At 41.5% G+C, this 15,590-nt stretch overlaps 1 protein-coding gene across 1 annotated transcript in view; it reads left to right on the top strand.

Annotated features, from left to right (window-relative positions):
* The window catches only part of LOC126163202 (dynein axonemal heavy chain 3), a 1,221,238-nt gene that overhangs the window by 987,032 nt on the left and 218,616 nt on the right, over nucleotides 1–15,590 (top strand). The window contains exon 52 of the mRNA XM_049920156.1: nucleotides 3,366–3,557. Coding sequence (XP_049776113.1) covers nucleotides 3,366–3,557 — 192 coding nt within the window. The remainder of the gene's footprint in view (nucleotides 1–3,365; nucleotides 3,558–15,590) is intronic.

Here is a 15,590-nt window from a genome sequence, read left to right as displayed (position 1 = left end):
TCATAATATTGTCATATTCCATTGTAGATTTTCCAGAGTTTAATTATTTTTATCAATGCTTTCTTTTTCAAGCAAACATTCGTCTTAATGTGGCATATCCAACTTATGCACACTGTAATTGTCTAAGTTGGAACTGCTGAAATGCTGAAAAAGAATTTTCGTCATTGCTCTTGGTCTTGGTAGAGACCACTACCAGTACTACTTCATCATGTCACAAGCTAAATTCTAGAGACACATCACTTTTGTCTTTCAAAGGTATAACTTGCTTAATACCATGCTGCACATTTGATTTCATAGGGCTGTATCTGAGATCTTATGACTAACAAGGCCTTTCCCAATCTGTTGATGTATAAACTATGTGCCATATGAAGTCATCTTCCTAGTGTGCTCTTATCAATGTATGTTGTATTTTTAAAGCCTCTGTATACATTTTGCCCAGCCTTTTCCTTTTTTTTCTACTTCCTTTTTCACACAGGGCCATTGTGCAGATCGTGGCATAAGGGTACAGAAAAAAGTGCTCACATTCATGTTTCTGAATTTGTGCAGCCTCTGTTTAAAGAAAAATACCATATCTTTTGGATCATTCTTTGCTATGTCATTTGTCCCTGCAAGAAAGACAAAAAGATCACTATCGTATAGCCCTGAGATTTTTTTGTGGTGGATTACAGTTGCTGCCTTGAAATTTGTATCTGGTTTTACAATGCTGTTGATCTCACATCTACACATACTTCAAAGTTCAGAGGCAATTCCTCACCCATGGCTATCAGCATAAATGTCAATATTGCACGTACTTGTTGAGGTAAGATAACTGTTGTTTGGTGTATAATCACTAGTGGTACCTGCACTCTTTTGAATCACATATTCCAAGTTGTTATTTTTGTCAGTGAGAGATGACAATACCTAAGGAGAATACCTGATAATCAGTTAATGAAAATGCCTACTGTTCATAATCCCTTTATGCTGGTTATTATTTGACTGTGGAATACCACCCTGTTTCATATTGTCTGCGCCATCTTTGATCTTGCCATGCAATTCCATGCTGTTCACAGTTTTTTCTCTGTCCATATTAGAAAATATTTGAAAAAGATTGTCATTCACTAAATATTAGTGTCCCATGCAGTCTTCAGTGGTTTTCATTTTATGTCTACCATTTTTATATGGCATTTTGTCCACTTTTCTGAGTTGTTTGAACTACCTTGCAGAAGATTTGCCGAGTATTGCATCAATAGTGACTCAGTTTCTTTCTTTAAGAAGTTTTGAGATACGTAATAATGAGTTGCAGACTTGTAATTCATTCTTTTAATTTCATAATATCGCCTTTACACATTGTACACACTTGCTGTTTCACTACCCAATTCATGATTTTTTACAATGATACTTTATGAACTTTCAAGCAGGCCACCATCTGGGTCACATGTATGTGAATGGACATACTACCGTGTAAATGCTCAAGACAAATGAAGATTGTAAATCTTAGATCTCAAGTCAAGTTCAAAGTGGTCACGTGTCTTCATTGATGTATTCAAATTTGTGAGTTACTGATATTTGACGTTTGTTTTGGAAAATGCATAGTCACAGGTAACTTAGACCACATCACTCTAATAGGTCTGTCACACAGTGTCCCCTACTCATGGTGTTATAGTCAAGTCGCTACATGCACGCGCGTGCACGCACACACACACACACACACACACACACACACACACACTAGAAAGGGAAACATAGCAGGCCATCACGCTGCATTTTCTTTAGTTATTCTCTTCAAAATTCTTCAACTTGTGGCAACATGCAGGTGCTGGAAGAGAGCTTCAGTCTGTCCAAACTACATAAGCAGTTTGTTCAACTCATCTATATTGTACATGCAGTGTTTATCTTGTGCATCTCCAGTTATGATAATGGATGAACAGCTTTATCTTATTTCATAGCTCATGACAGATTACAGCATACAAGGTGCATTCCATAAGTAATGCGACCAAATTCATAAAAAATCCTTTATTGAATATATTCGTACAAATATTCAAAAAATTTCAAAATAGCACCCTCTTGCATCGATACACTTCTGGATGTGGTGTTTCCATGCCTGGAAGGCATCCAGAAATGCCTTTTTCAGAATGTCCTTTAGAGCTGATGTAACATCCGCCTGGATGCTTTCAATCGTGTCCCAATGTTTTCCTTTCATGACTCCTTTTAACCGAGGAAACAAAAAACAGTCAGCAGGAGCCAGGTCAGGACTGTAGAGAGGCTGGGGTCTCAGTCCTGGCCAGGAAGTCGTTGACAATGTAGGTGCTGTGACTCGGTGTGTTGTCGCTTTCGCAGCGCGAGACCCTCCTTATCAGTCTTTTGAGCAGTTCCAAGTAGAAAGCTGAGTTCACTGTAGTCCTCGTAGGTACGAATTCATGGTGTACAATGCCTCTGATGTCAAAGAGGCCAATGAGCACGGTTTTGGTCCTGGATTTGCTCATGCGTGCCTTCTTGGGACGGTCCGACGATGGGGTGTGCCACTCTGCACTCTGCCTTTTTCTCTCAGGGTCATACTCAAAAATCTATGACTCATCACCAGTGATAACTGAGTTAAAAAATGAGGATCATTTTCACACATTTCCAACATTTCTCGGCACTGAAGCACTCGCATATGCTTGTGTTCGTCAGTCAACAGTGGCGGACTTCCCAAGTTTAACACAAAATTTGATAGCGTACCACTGCTCTACAGAATGATCCATTGTGCTGTTACATAAACTCAAAACGGGGTTGACAGAAGTGCACATCCTGAGTCTCTGGCAGCTCACAGCTGAATGAGACAAAGAGCATTTTGAAGCTAACACCCCCCTCCATTTATCCCAGCCAGTTACAACACGCTGTGGTGTACCGTTGCGTCAAAAAAAAATTAGTCGCATTACTTATGGAACGCATACTCTATACATGTATTGCTTTGCTGTAAGCAGACAAGAGAATGACAATTCTGAAAGTGATTTTTCTGTTGTTTATGATTGTTTAAATTCTTGCATGCACTGTTTTGCTCTGTGACATCCAAGTCACCATAACATCCAAGGAACATACACTCCACCACAGAAGGTGCCACTGTGCCTCGCTGATATCTGGAACTGACATGACTTACACTTAAACTGCATATAATAAAACAAATGCACACAGTCGGATGTTCTATAATTAACAGCTACATAAACTACATTTTCACTTATCATCTTTTGTTGACATAAGAGGGGGAAAAGAGGAACATGTTATTCCTAAGAATCCCACGTTATACCACACGATATAAATCCTCGAATTTTGTAGTAAATACCATGAATAGACTTTATGGTTATGTTGGCTTTCAGTGATTCTACTGCAGATTTCTTTTCTTTGCACAGGCTCTCTCTGAAGAGATTCAAGCCAAAGAAAAGGTGGCTGCAGCAACAGAAGCAGAAATTGATACTGCAAGGAACCAGTATGTGCCTGTATCCAAACATTCTTCAGTCTTATTTTTTTCCATCTCTGAACTTGCAAATATTGATCCAATGTACCAGTACTCATTGGTATGGTTTTTAAATCTTTATGTCCAGGTAAGTAATAATACAAAATTATACACAGAAATATAAGTAAGTGGCAATACTAGTAGTAAAACACACCTTTGGGATCAGTCATATGTCAGGAAAGGTTGTTTTGAATGGCAGTAAGAGCGTGTGCATTGAGAATGTAAATACACATTGGAGGTGGCATCGACAGTGATGAGCAGGGCAGTAAAGGGACAGGAAGTGTGGACAGTTAGTATTGAGGACAGTTCCTGTCTTTTGTGCAGGGGAGGTAGGTTGCAAGTAATTTTAGAAAGTATGGTGTTGGTTAGCAGTGCAGGGAGCTGAGGAGATTAGATAAAACAGTGCTATTAGATACTTGTGTCTTACACTAGTTAGATGTTGCCTTGACAATGTGGATTTTTCCCCCCTCTCTCTGCATTAAACAGGAGATGCTGTGCAGTAGATAGGTTCATTTAAAACATTTAAAAGGAGACTAAGCTATTGGACAGAGTTATTCCTCACATTTAGGAAACACACACACACACACACACACACACACACACACACACACACACACACACACACACGGACACGGACACGGACACTGCTGTTTCTGTGTGCTGAGGCCTGACTGAGATGAGTAGCTATCTCGGCTGGTGTGAGTAGTGTTGTAACAAAAAAGAATGTTAATGGTGATGAAGAGGAAGGGTCAGCTGGGGGTTGGGGGTGGATGCTGTAGTGAGCAGAGACATGGTGGGGATGAGGTGTTGGGCTGGTAAGTGCAGCGAATGGAAGCTGTATTGGAGGGGGGGCACAAAAGTGGCAATGGCTATACATTTGCCTGTGGCTACAGAATGCATGCATGAGTCTCAAATGGGAGCTGGTAAGAGATAGACACAGGTGGAAGACAATGACTATTGGAAGTTGGGATCAGGAGGGTCAGAGAAACGAATGCCTGTGATAGGACTGGAGTAGATAATAGTGGGAGGATGTGTGGGACAAGTCTTATATCGTGTTCTGCTGCAGGGATATTTGTCACAGTCTAGTGATGTAAGGGGGTACCAAATTTGTTATAAAAGTCAGTAAATTACTCAACGGACAGTATTTTGCAGTATAGGTATTTCGTTCATTCCGAAAGTATCGATTCGTGATGTTATCGTCTAGACGCGAGTTGACTGTAATCTGAATCCATTTTAGCAAACTGATAGTTTCTTTCAGGCGACAAAATTTTATTGATTGTGAAATACCAGTTCTTGAGGTTTATTCACAATGGGAAATGTGAATTAGTAATTGCAGACCATAATTTATCTGTTTAATATAAAGGTTTTTTTAATTTTGTGTGCTCGAAAAAGTGTGAATTTATGAGCGGCTTTTACTCTGAGACAATTTATCACTTAGAGTGCTAAAAATGCACATGTACAGCTTGCCGGCCTGTGTGGTGAATTTTATTTTTTGTGATTTTGACCTGAATGCAGCCAAATCCAGTTTCATTTATTCTTTACAGGAGATAAACACATCACGTTATTACAAAAGAGTCGTTTAGCCCATTAAGGAAAACTGGAACCTGTGGGCTCGATTTGAAATACGTTACACGCTAGTGCCCGATTGAGCTGTCCAGTGAATCGCGTACAATAGTTGCAAAAGCATTTGGACTTAATGCAGAAAGTCGGATATTAATTTTGAGAAGAGTTCTGATTTTGACGAAAATGAACCTAAAGTTTATTCAAAATATCGAGGTTCTGTTTTAATTGACACACGTATCACCTCATTGTTCATGTTTCTAGCAACACTGTAATGCAGATTAATTAATTCATCAGAACTATTTGCGATGTAATAAGTCCTATTACATTAACAAACTGTTACACGAAATTTGCTGACCGCATGAGAGTACGAGAGTGATTTTATTTCCAGAAATGCCAATAAACCACTGGTTTCAAAAGTTAAATTATAACTGTCGTGTAACTTCAACGATTGTCCCACTCCACTATCGAATGTGTCGTATTGTGTCTCTTCACGAGAGATCTCGAGAAGCCGGGATAAACGAGAAACGAGAAGAAGACTAAAGAAGAGGCATCGGTATAATGGACTGGGGGACACGTGGGTGGATGGTGGAAAACCACTGTAGGAGCGATGGGGAGGGTAATGGGCCCAACAAGAGGTAGTGGGAACCCTGGAATTGGGTTTGATTCAGTGGCTCCGAGTCACAAAAGGAGTGCTGCTGTTTGACAGGACAGTGGGTACGTGAGGGATAGCAGGTGACTGGGTCGAACAGGGGCAGGGGATCTGTTTCTGAAGAAGTTGGAGAGGGTAATTATTAAAAGCTACAGGGAGATGCTTGGCATGTAAAAAGGGACTGTTTATCACTGCAAGTGTGACAACCACAGGTGGCTAGGATCCATGGAAGGGATTCTTTTGTGTAAAATGTATAGCAGCTGTTGAAGTGGAGGCATTGTTGGAGGTTAGTAGGTTTGATGAAGACAGGGGTACTCATTTAATCATCTGTTAGATGGAAGTCGACATCGAGGTAGGTTGCTTGTCGGGCAGGGGAGGACCAGATGAAGTGAATGAGGGAGAAGCTGCTGAGAAGGAATGTGGCTTGGGTGTCCTCACCATTAGTCCAGATCATTATGATATCATCAGTGAATCCGTACCAGGTGAGTGACGTGGGAGTGTGGGTGGCTAGGCTAGGAAGGATCCTTCTGTGAAAAGTTTGATGTAGGATGGTGCCATGCTGGTGCCCAGTGCTGTTCTGCAAATTTATTTGTGGGTGATGTCTTCAAATGATAAGTAATTGTGGGTGAAAATATAGTTAGTCAGGGTTCCCAAGAAGGAAACTGCAGGTTTGGAATCAGTCAGCTGTTGGGAATGTTTGTTTTCAGTGGCATAAGTGCATGTGCATTGGGGGTGTAAATTCTCATGGAGGTGGCATCAATAGTGATGAGCTGGGCACGGGGTGGTAAAGGGACAGTAAGTGTGGATAGTCAGTAGCTGAAACGGTTTGTGTTTTAGACAGGGTACGTAGCTTACAAACAATATTGGGAAGCGTGGTGTAAGTAGCAGAGCAGGGAGCAGTAGGGGTTAGGAGTACAATAGACTTCGGTGAGAGGGTTGACTTGATCTGAGTATTTCAGGAAGGACAGGAGATTGTGCTAGATTTATTGAATGGACTACTGTGGCAGGGCTGTAGGTGGATGTGTCTGACAGCTGGCGGAGTCTCTCTGCCAGTTAATTCTGTTGTCATAAGCTGGATTAGAAGTTTGAGATCGCTTTTTAAGTGATGTATTGCATTTCTTTCTGTGGATGTGAGGTCAGTGTCCCTGTTGAAGATTTGGGGAATGATAGTGATGCAAGTTAGCAGTTGGGACTTCTGGAAAGTTATCGTGGGACTATTTGCGGCAACTGTGATTGGATTGTAGACAGCTGGAGGAGTAGATTTGGTAAGACAGGGTTGTATCGTGGGTTTATGTCTAGTCCAGTTAGTAAGGTTGGTGGCAAAAATGTGTTTAGAAAATCCAGTGTGATTGAATATGGGAGTGGAGATCTTTGGAGAGAACTTATTCTTTTGCAACACTGAGGGTATTGGAGCAGAGTTTCATAACTGTTTTGCAGGTCTTTTTATGCTCTGGCTTGTGTAGGGTAGTGGAAGGAAATTCTGATGATGTGACTGATGTAGTAGGCCCACAAAGTATAGCTGTCAGACACATCCAACTACAAGCCCTGGTGCAGCCTAAAATCCTTGTTCTGTCCCAGAACCTTTCACCTGAGTCACTACACCCCACACTCCTACTTTCTATATGCTTGCTATAACACATAAATCCATTCACCCATTATTGCTTGGTACTGCATACATGGACAGAATGTCTGCCCTTATGCACCAATGCCTGCAGCCTATTACTTCTAACTTATCCTCCTATACAAAAGACACTACCTGTTTCCTCCACTGACTCCCTGCAGTTCCTGTTCCCTTATCACCTGGTGCCCTGCACATCACTGTCGGTGGCATCTCCCTGTACACTTACATCCCCAATGCGCATGTTTTCACTTTGACTGAAAACAACATTTCGCAACAGCCTACTGACACAAAACCTACAATCCATTCCTGGACGCCACAGCCAAGTGGATTCTCACCCACAGTTTATTTTCCTTCGAAGGCATCATCTACGAGTCTGCAGGACAGCATTGGGCACATGTATGGCACCATCGTATGCAGCCTATTTGTGGAAAATTTAGAGGAATACTTCCTAGCCACCCACAATCCCGTATCAGAAATCTTTTTCAGATTCATTGTGGACATCTTCACAATAGGGACCAAGGCTGTGGATAGCCTATCCACATTCATACAAAATCTTGACACCTTCTCCCTCATTCACTTGAGCTTGCCCGTTGCCACCCGACGAGATACCTTGCTCGCTGTTGACTTCCATTTCACACATGATTCTGTCAGTACCCTCACCTACTTCTAGACTACCAGCCACCAACAAAATCACCATTTCACCAGCTGCCAGCAATTCCATATCAAGAAGTCCTTTGATGGATAAATGGATGGATTCAAAATCATTGGGCACCAAACAACTTGGTCATTAGCATTCTTTCAAAGGTTTGAGTTGTTGGTGAGTGAGTGGTACCCTTGTTAAAATCGAGATATAAGGTCATATATTAACAGCAACAGCAATACAAAATGTGACATACAAATGTCAGTAGATTTAGTCATACCATTGTCAGATGTTAAAAGAATTAATTAAACAGAAGAACTCTTAGTAAGAAGGCTGGTTGATCACGGAACTGAAAAGATCAGCCAGCCACTAAAAAACATATTAAAATCTCCATCCAATTAAATTGGGCAGGAGTCCTGATGCCAAATGAAATGTCAACAATTATCTGCCGTTGGTTCATCATCACCTAAAATGGGGGGGGGGGGGGGGGGGGGCAAGTCCCTTAGCAGACCAAAGGCTTCCCTTATAAGAAGCATACAAAACACAGGACATCAAAATATGATGCAGCGTGAATGTGACACCACAAACGCTCCATTCCAGTGAGTCTTGGCACAAAAGATGTGTGTGTGTCATTGGACAGTGGCTGATATAAAGGTAAGTGAGGATCACTTCGTCCATTTGTGGAGTTTGAAAGGATGTGTGCCATTGACAAATAGTCAGTTTGACTGAACACAGTTTGTTGTTACCCACTTCCAGCCACTGCCGTTCCCATTCAGCCAACACTTGCTTTGTCACCACTGACTCTACAGGCTCTAGACGGATGTAAACTTGAGGTGTGGTAGTTTTCTGATAGGCTGCTTTCACTACTCTGTCATCTTCATCATAATCCTTCATTCCTATGAATCCATGGAGCTAGCAGAAGGCCATCTCTTTCTTCTGCTTATGCAGGAGATGGACAGTGTATTGGAGATGTGCTGGAAAAATTTGCCGAATAGCCTGCAGAGCAATAGGGTATCAGTCCAGACAAGATACCTATCTCCACCAAGAAATGCCACGTGCTCCAGTGCCTTCTTAGCCACTCATAGCTCTGCATAGTATGCTGAGACATGGATCACTAGGCAGAGTTAAGTGACAAAATGTGAGAAGATAACAGAGCACCCAAATTGTCCCCCCTGCTTCTATCCACTGATAAAAACCAGCATGTGGTGTGGATACTTTGGTAAATGCTGCTAAAAAAACAGGTTAAAAACTAAGGGTGGAGTGGTGAGCTTCTTGTACTACACAGTGTGCGATTTGCAGGGGGGGGATGGGGGGGGGGATTTCCCCCCCTCTGCATCATACCATCCCCTCCTCTGGCTTTAGTTTATGCATCCCAACCTGGGATGTTTATTTCCCATGCACTGGAGTAAAACTTTACGTATAATTTAAATTTGTGGAGCCGAACACTGAAAGTTTTTAGTAAGTCTTACTATTAATACTAGTTATAAGTTTCAGTTTTCTAACATCAGAATAAGTACAGCTTTTCACAAATATGCCTCTACTGTTTGAATTCCTCTTGTATACCTGTATGTAGATGCTTTTGTAAATAAGCTTTACCTATAATGTACTTCTAAAGATATAACAAGGGATGGCTTTTCTGATAGTGAATACGCGTGAATAGTGAGTTTCGGCATTAACATCTATTTATAAATATCTGTTTAACCATGCGTAACACCACGGTCCAAGCTAGTAACGTATATAATTCTACTAACCCCCTAAGACATCCCCCCCACTGGTAAAAGCAGAAATCGCACCCTGGTACTACATCATGCCCAAGTTAAGAATGAGGCTGTCAGTCATCCAGGGAGCAGATTTACTCCATCCCAGCTTAAGAATTGGTATGTCTGATACACCAAGTTGTCCAAGATATTCCTTCTCACATACAAAATAAGGCTCAGTAGCCTTGTGACTGTTAAACCTCCATGCTATGAGTGATGCAGCTCTGACATCGACAGAAGTATTGTAAGAGATGCACTGCACTTTATATACATGTCACACCACGAGTAGTTCTGATGGGTCTTGTAGAATGTGACCGAGCTAGACTGATCTCCTCCCCAGTTCATATCACTAAGTTGTTTTAAAATGTTTAGGGTCTTTAGGCATCTACATCCCAAGTCACGGAGGTGTGGCAGCTGTGTTATCCTCTGATGAAAGACGAGGTCTGAGAAATTTATTGGACTTTTAAATTATAAGGTGCTTCTCCTCGGCTGGAGTTTTGGATAGGGAAAGCATTTATGTGAACAATTGAAATGAACAGACACTGCCTTTTCTGTGGAGAACTTAGAACTAGTGGTATCAACCCATTTGCCCACCCCATTAAGTGTCAGCAGTAGTTGGCATGTAATAGTCATGAGACTGGAGAAAGGGCACAATATCACAAAGTTATCCACAATTAAGTAGTAACTGACTAGATTCCTCTTTATGGAAGAGATACTATTAATCACTATAGCAAAAAAGATAATGATCAGAATTCTACCCTTAGGCCGCATGGGATTAGCCGAGCGGTCTAAGGCGCTGCAGTCATGGACTGTGCAGCTGATCCCGGCGGAGGTTCAAGTCCTCCCTTGGGCATGGGTGTGTGTGTTTGTCCTTAGGATAATTTAGGTTAAGTAGTGTGTAAGCTTAGGGACTGATGACCTTAGCAGTTAAGTCCCATAAGATTTCACACACATTTGAACATTTTTTCTACCCTTAGGAACACCATTCCCTTGAGTTAGCACCGATACTAGAAATATCCTCTAATGAGGAAGGACTGTGACAACATGGGGTGATTCCAGGAAAACCCCATTCATGCAGCTGACAGTAGATGTTGAACCTACGAATGGTATCACTGGCTTTCTCCAGGTCGAGAAATATACCAATAAACTGCTGTTTATCTAGGAATGATTCTTATACTGCACCCTCTAATTGGAGAAGATTGTCAAGAGTAGACCAGTAATTCCCAAATTGGAAAAGTCAGAACAATCCCCTGGTTTTGAGAGCTGACACTAGGCATTGGTTTGTCATCCATTCGAGGGTCTTTCGTACACAGCTAGTGAGCACAACTTTCCTTTGACTATGTGGAGATAACCTGTCCTTCCCTGGCCTTAGAAATGGGATCAGAGTGGCCTCCCAGCTCAGATCCGCATAATAGCTCTCAGCCTATATTTGACTGAAGAGCATAGGAGGAACTCTTTTTGCCTCCATTGGTAGGTGTCGTTAACATGCCATATTAAATCCTATCAGGACCTGGAGAAATATCGTGTGTAGCAGTTAGTGTTGACTGTAGTTCTCACATGAAGAAAGGGTAATTTTATGGCTCTGGCAGTTGTCTTGTCCCTTTTTCTCCATTTGTTCCCTCTGTTGGTGGAATTAAGGACTGATGAAATAAGTGGAAGTGAAATCACAAAAGTGTTTTGCCAGTGCCTGTGCTACTTCTGTAGCTGCTGTTTGAACACCAACCACTGTTTAGTATGGCAATTATTGGGCCTGGACGTTCGGTCCCTGATATCTTCTGAACTAACTCCCACACCCTCGCTGCTTGTGTGAAATTGCTAATGGAAATTAAAATTTCTCTCCATGCCTTGTGTCTGCTCCCCTAAATGAGTCACCTACAAGTACCTTTAGCCTCAGCGGCTGAAACACTGTGAGGTTGTCTCCACTTAGTCTGTTCCTGAACGTACTTAATGCAGCATGCCAGTACCTTATTGCTAAATGACATTCCTCATTCCACCATGGGATGTCTTTTCTTCTAGGTTGACCATAAGTTGTAAGAATGGGGGAATCAGCAGCAAGGGACATAATATTTGTGTTCTGGTACACCCACACCTGGTTGCTATCACAGTGTGGGAATATGGCCACTTGGCTGTATAGTGGCCAGTTTGGCCAACTGAACATCCAGTTAGGTGGCCTTCATTCTCTGCACTTTAGTCGCTGCTAGATGAAGCCAGATGCGAAAATGGTCACTGGAGTGTAAACTCTTAACCACTTCCCACATAACAGTACCTGTGAGGGTAGGAGATCATAGGATGAGATCTGTAGCAGACAGTGATGCAACAGCCATGCAAAAGCACATCATATTCCCTGTACAAAGTAAACAGATGTCCTCTGATAGTAGCAGTCTCTCAACTGCCCGACACTTGGGGTAGACAGTAGAAGAGCCCCAGAACACATGGTGTGCAATGATATCACCACATAACAAGAATGGGTGGGGGAGTTGATGCTCAAGATCAGTAAGTGCTGTGCCATCATGGGGTTCCTGTGGTGGGATACAGCCTAGCCACCCGTGGTTGTAAAAGCTACAGTGATGAGCTGTCCCTCTTAAAATATGCCGAGGGTCTGCCTGAGGCCTTCACAGGCCATAACTACCCTCTCAAACTTGTTGAGAAACAATATCTGTTCTCTGCAGTCACATGCCATCCCTCACATAGCCGCTGTCCAGCCACAGAAGAGGCCTGTCATGTGACTCAGCACCATCCAGAACTGGAGCAAGTGGACCAAATCCTTTCCCTCTCATCATGCCCTGAAATGAGAAATATCCCTTCCACTATCCTCCCCATCACTCCCACAGCGGTATTACACTGCCCAACTAACCTCCACAATACCCTTGTCCATGCCTATTCCACCTGTCTCCCAACCATTGCCCCATGGCACATATACCTGCGACAGGCCCAGATACAACAACTGTCCCATACATCCTCCCACTTCCATCTACTCCATTCCTAGCACAGGCATTATCTACCCCATCAAAAGTATAGCCACCTGTGATCTACCAACTAATTTGCAACCACTGTGCCACTTTCTACATGTGGATGACAGCTAACATGCTGCTCAAGAGTATATTCTTCCCTGTAATTGACTGTTTCACAGCCTGCACTATCCAACACCAGGTTCTTTGAACTGTGCGGGTGGGAACTCTCCCTGCAGCATGTCCTTCATTTCCTTCTACATCTACATCTACATGGATACTCTGCAAATCACATTTAAGTGCCTGGCAAAGGGTTCATTGAACCACCTTCACAATTCTCTATTATTCCAATGTCGTATAGCGCACGGAAAGAATGAACACCTATATCTTTCCATACGCGCTCTGATTTCCCTTATTTTATTGTGGTGATCATTCCTCCCTATGTAGGTCAGTGTCAACAAAATATTTTCGCATTTGGAGGAGAAAGTTGGTGATTGGAATTTTGTGAGAAGTTTCCGTAACAACGAAAAATATCTATCTTTTAATGATGTCCAGCCCAAATCCTGTATCATTTCTGTGACACTCTCTCCCATATTTCGCAATAATACAAAACATGCTGCTTTTCTTTGAACTTTTTCAATGTACTCTGTCAGTCCTATCTGGTAAGGATCCCACACCGTGCAGCAGTATTCTAAAAGAGGACAGACAAGTGTAGTGTAGGCAGTTTCCTTAGTAGGTCTGTTAATTTTCTAAGTGTCCTGCCAATAAAATGCAGTCTTTGGTTAAACTTCCCCACAACATTTTGTATGTGTTCCTTCCAATTTGATTTGTTCGTAATTGTAATACTTAGGTATTTAATTGAATTTATGGCTTTTAGATTAGACTGATTTATCGTGTAACCAAAGATTAACGAGTTCCTTTTAGCACTCATGTGGATGACCTCACACTTTTTGTTACTTAGGGTCACTGCCACTTTTCGCACCATTCAGATATTTTTTCTAAATCATTTCGCAGTTTGTTTTGATCTTCTGATGACTTTATTAGTCGATAAATGACAGCATCATCTGCAAACAACTGATGACGGCTGCTCAGATTGTCTCCCAAATCATTTATATAGATAAGGAACAGCAAAGGGCCTATAACACTACCTTGGGGAATGCCAGAAATCACTTCTGTTTTACTCGATGACTTTCTGTCAATAACTACGAACTGTGACCGCTCTGACAGTAAATCACAAATCCAGTCACATAACTGGGACGATATTCCCTATGCAAGCAATTTCACTAAAAGCCACTTGTGTGGTACCATGTCAAAAGCCTTCTGGAAATCCAGAAATATGGAATCAATCTGAAATCCCTTGTCAATAGCACTCAACACTTCATGCGAATAAAGAGCTAGCTGTGTTTCAAAGGAAGGTTGTTTCCTAAACCCATGTTGACTGTGTGTCAATAGGCGGTTTTCTTCGAGGTCATGTTTGAACACAATATATGTTCCAAAATCCTGCTGCATATTGATGTTAATGATATGGGCCTGTGATTTAGTGGATTACTCCTACTACCTTTCTTGAATATTGGTGTGATCTGTGCAACTTTCCAGTCTTTGGGTACGCATCTTTCATCGAGCGAACGGTTGTATATGATTGTTAGGTATGGAACTAATGCATCAGCATATTCCGAAAGGAACCTAATTGGTATACAGTCTGGACCAGAAGACTTGCTGTTATTAAGTGATTTAAGTTGCTTCACTACTCCGAGGATATTTACTTCTACGTTACTCATGTTGGCAGCTGTTCTCAATTAGAATTCTGGAATATTTACTTCGTCTTCTTTTGTGAAGGCATTTCGGAAGGCAGTGTTTAGTAACTCCGCTTTGGCAGCCCTGTCATCAATAGTATCTCCATTGTTGTCGTGCAGAGAAGGCATTCATTGTTTTTGCCACTAAGATACTTCACATACGACCAGAACCTCTTTGGATTTTCTGCCAGGTTTTGAGATAAAGTTTCGTTGTGGAAACTGTTATAAGCAGTTTGTTAATTTATTTGGTATAATCTCTCAATTGCTGCTGATACTATTTCTTTGAATTTAAGCCACATCTGGTCTACACTTATATCATTAATTTGGAATGAGTGGAGATTGTCTCTCAGGAAAGTGTGAAGTGAATTTTATCTGCTTTTTTGAATAGGTATATTTTTCAGTTAGTTTTGGAGGATTTGGGGATTACAGTATTCAATCTCACTACGACAAACCTGTGTTCACTAATCCCTGAATCAGTTTTGATGCTTTTTATTAACTCAGGATTATTTGTTGATTAAATCAGGTTTATTTTTTGCTAAGAGGTCAAGTGTGTTTTCACTACTGTTTACTATTTGCATGGGCTCACGAACTAACTGTTCTAAATAATTTTCAGAGAATGCGTTTAGCACAATTTCGGATATTTTATGCATACCTCCAGAATTGAACATGTATTTTCACCAACATATCGAGGGTAAATTAAAGTCACCACCAACTATTATTGTATGAATCAGATACATGTTTGAAATCAAACTCAAGTTTTCTTTGAACCTTTCGGCAACTGTATCATCTGAATTGGGAGGTTGGTAAAAGTATGCAATTATTATTTTATTCCAGTTGCCAACAATGACCTCAGCCCATACTAACTTACAGGAAATACCTACTTCAGTTTCACGACAAGTTAAACTACTTCTGACAGCAACAAACACGCCACCGCCAGTTATGTGTAGCCTATCCTTTCGGAACACCGTTAGGCTCTTCGCAAAACTTTTGGCTGAGCTTATATCCGGCTTTAGCCAGCTTTCAGTGCCTATAACGATTTGAGAGTCAGTGCTTTCTATTAGCACTTGGAAATCTGTTACTTTCCCAACACAGCTCAACAATTTACAACTGTTATTCCAAAGATTCCTGTATCTACATTCTTCCTGTGTTC

Source organism: Schistocerca cancellata, chromosome 2 (assembly GCF_023864275.1).
Source record: "Schistocerca cancellata isolate TAMUIC-IGC-003103 chromosome 2, iqSchCanc2.1, whole genome shotgun sequence".
Classification (NCBI taxonomy): Eukaryota; Metazoa; Arthropoda; class Insecta; order Orthoptera; family Acrididae; genus Schistocerca; species Schistocerca cancellata.
The sequence above is the reverse complement of the archived record's forward strand: the minus strand, read 5'-3'. Positions and strand labels throughout refer to the sequence as shown.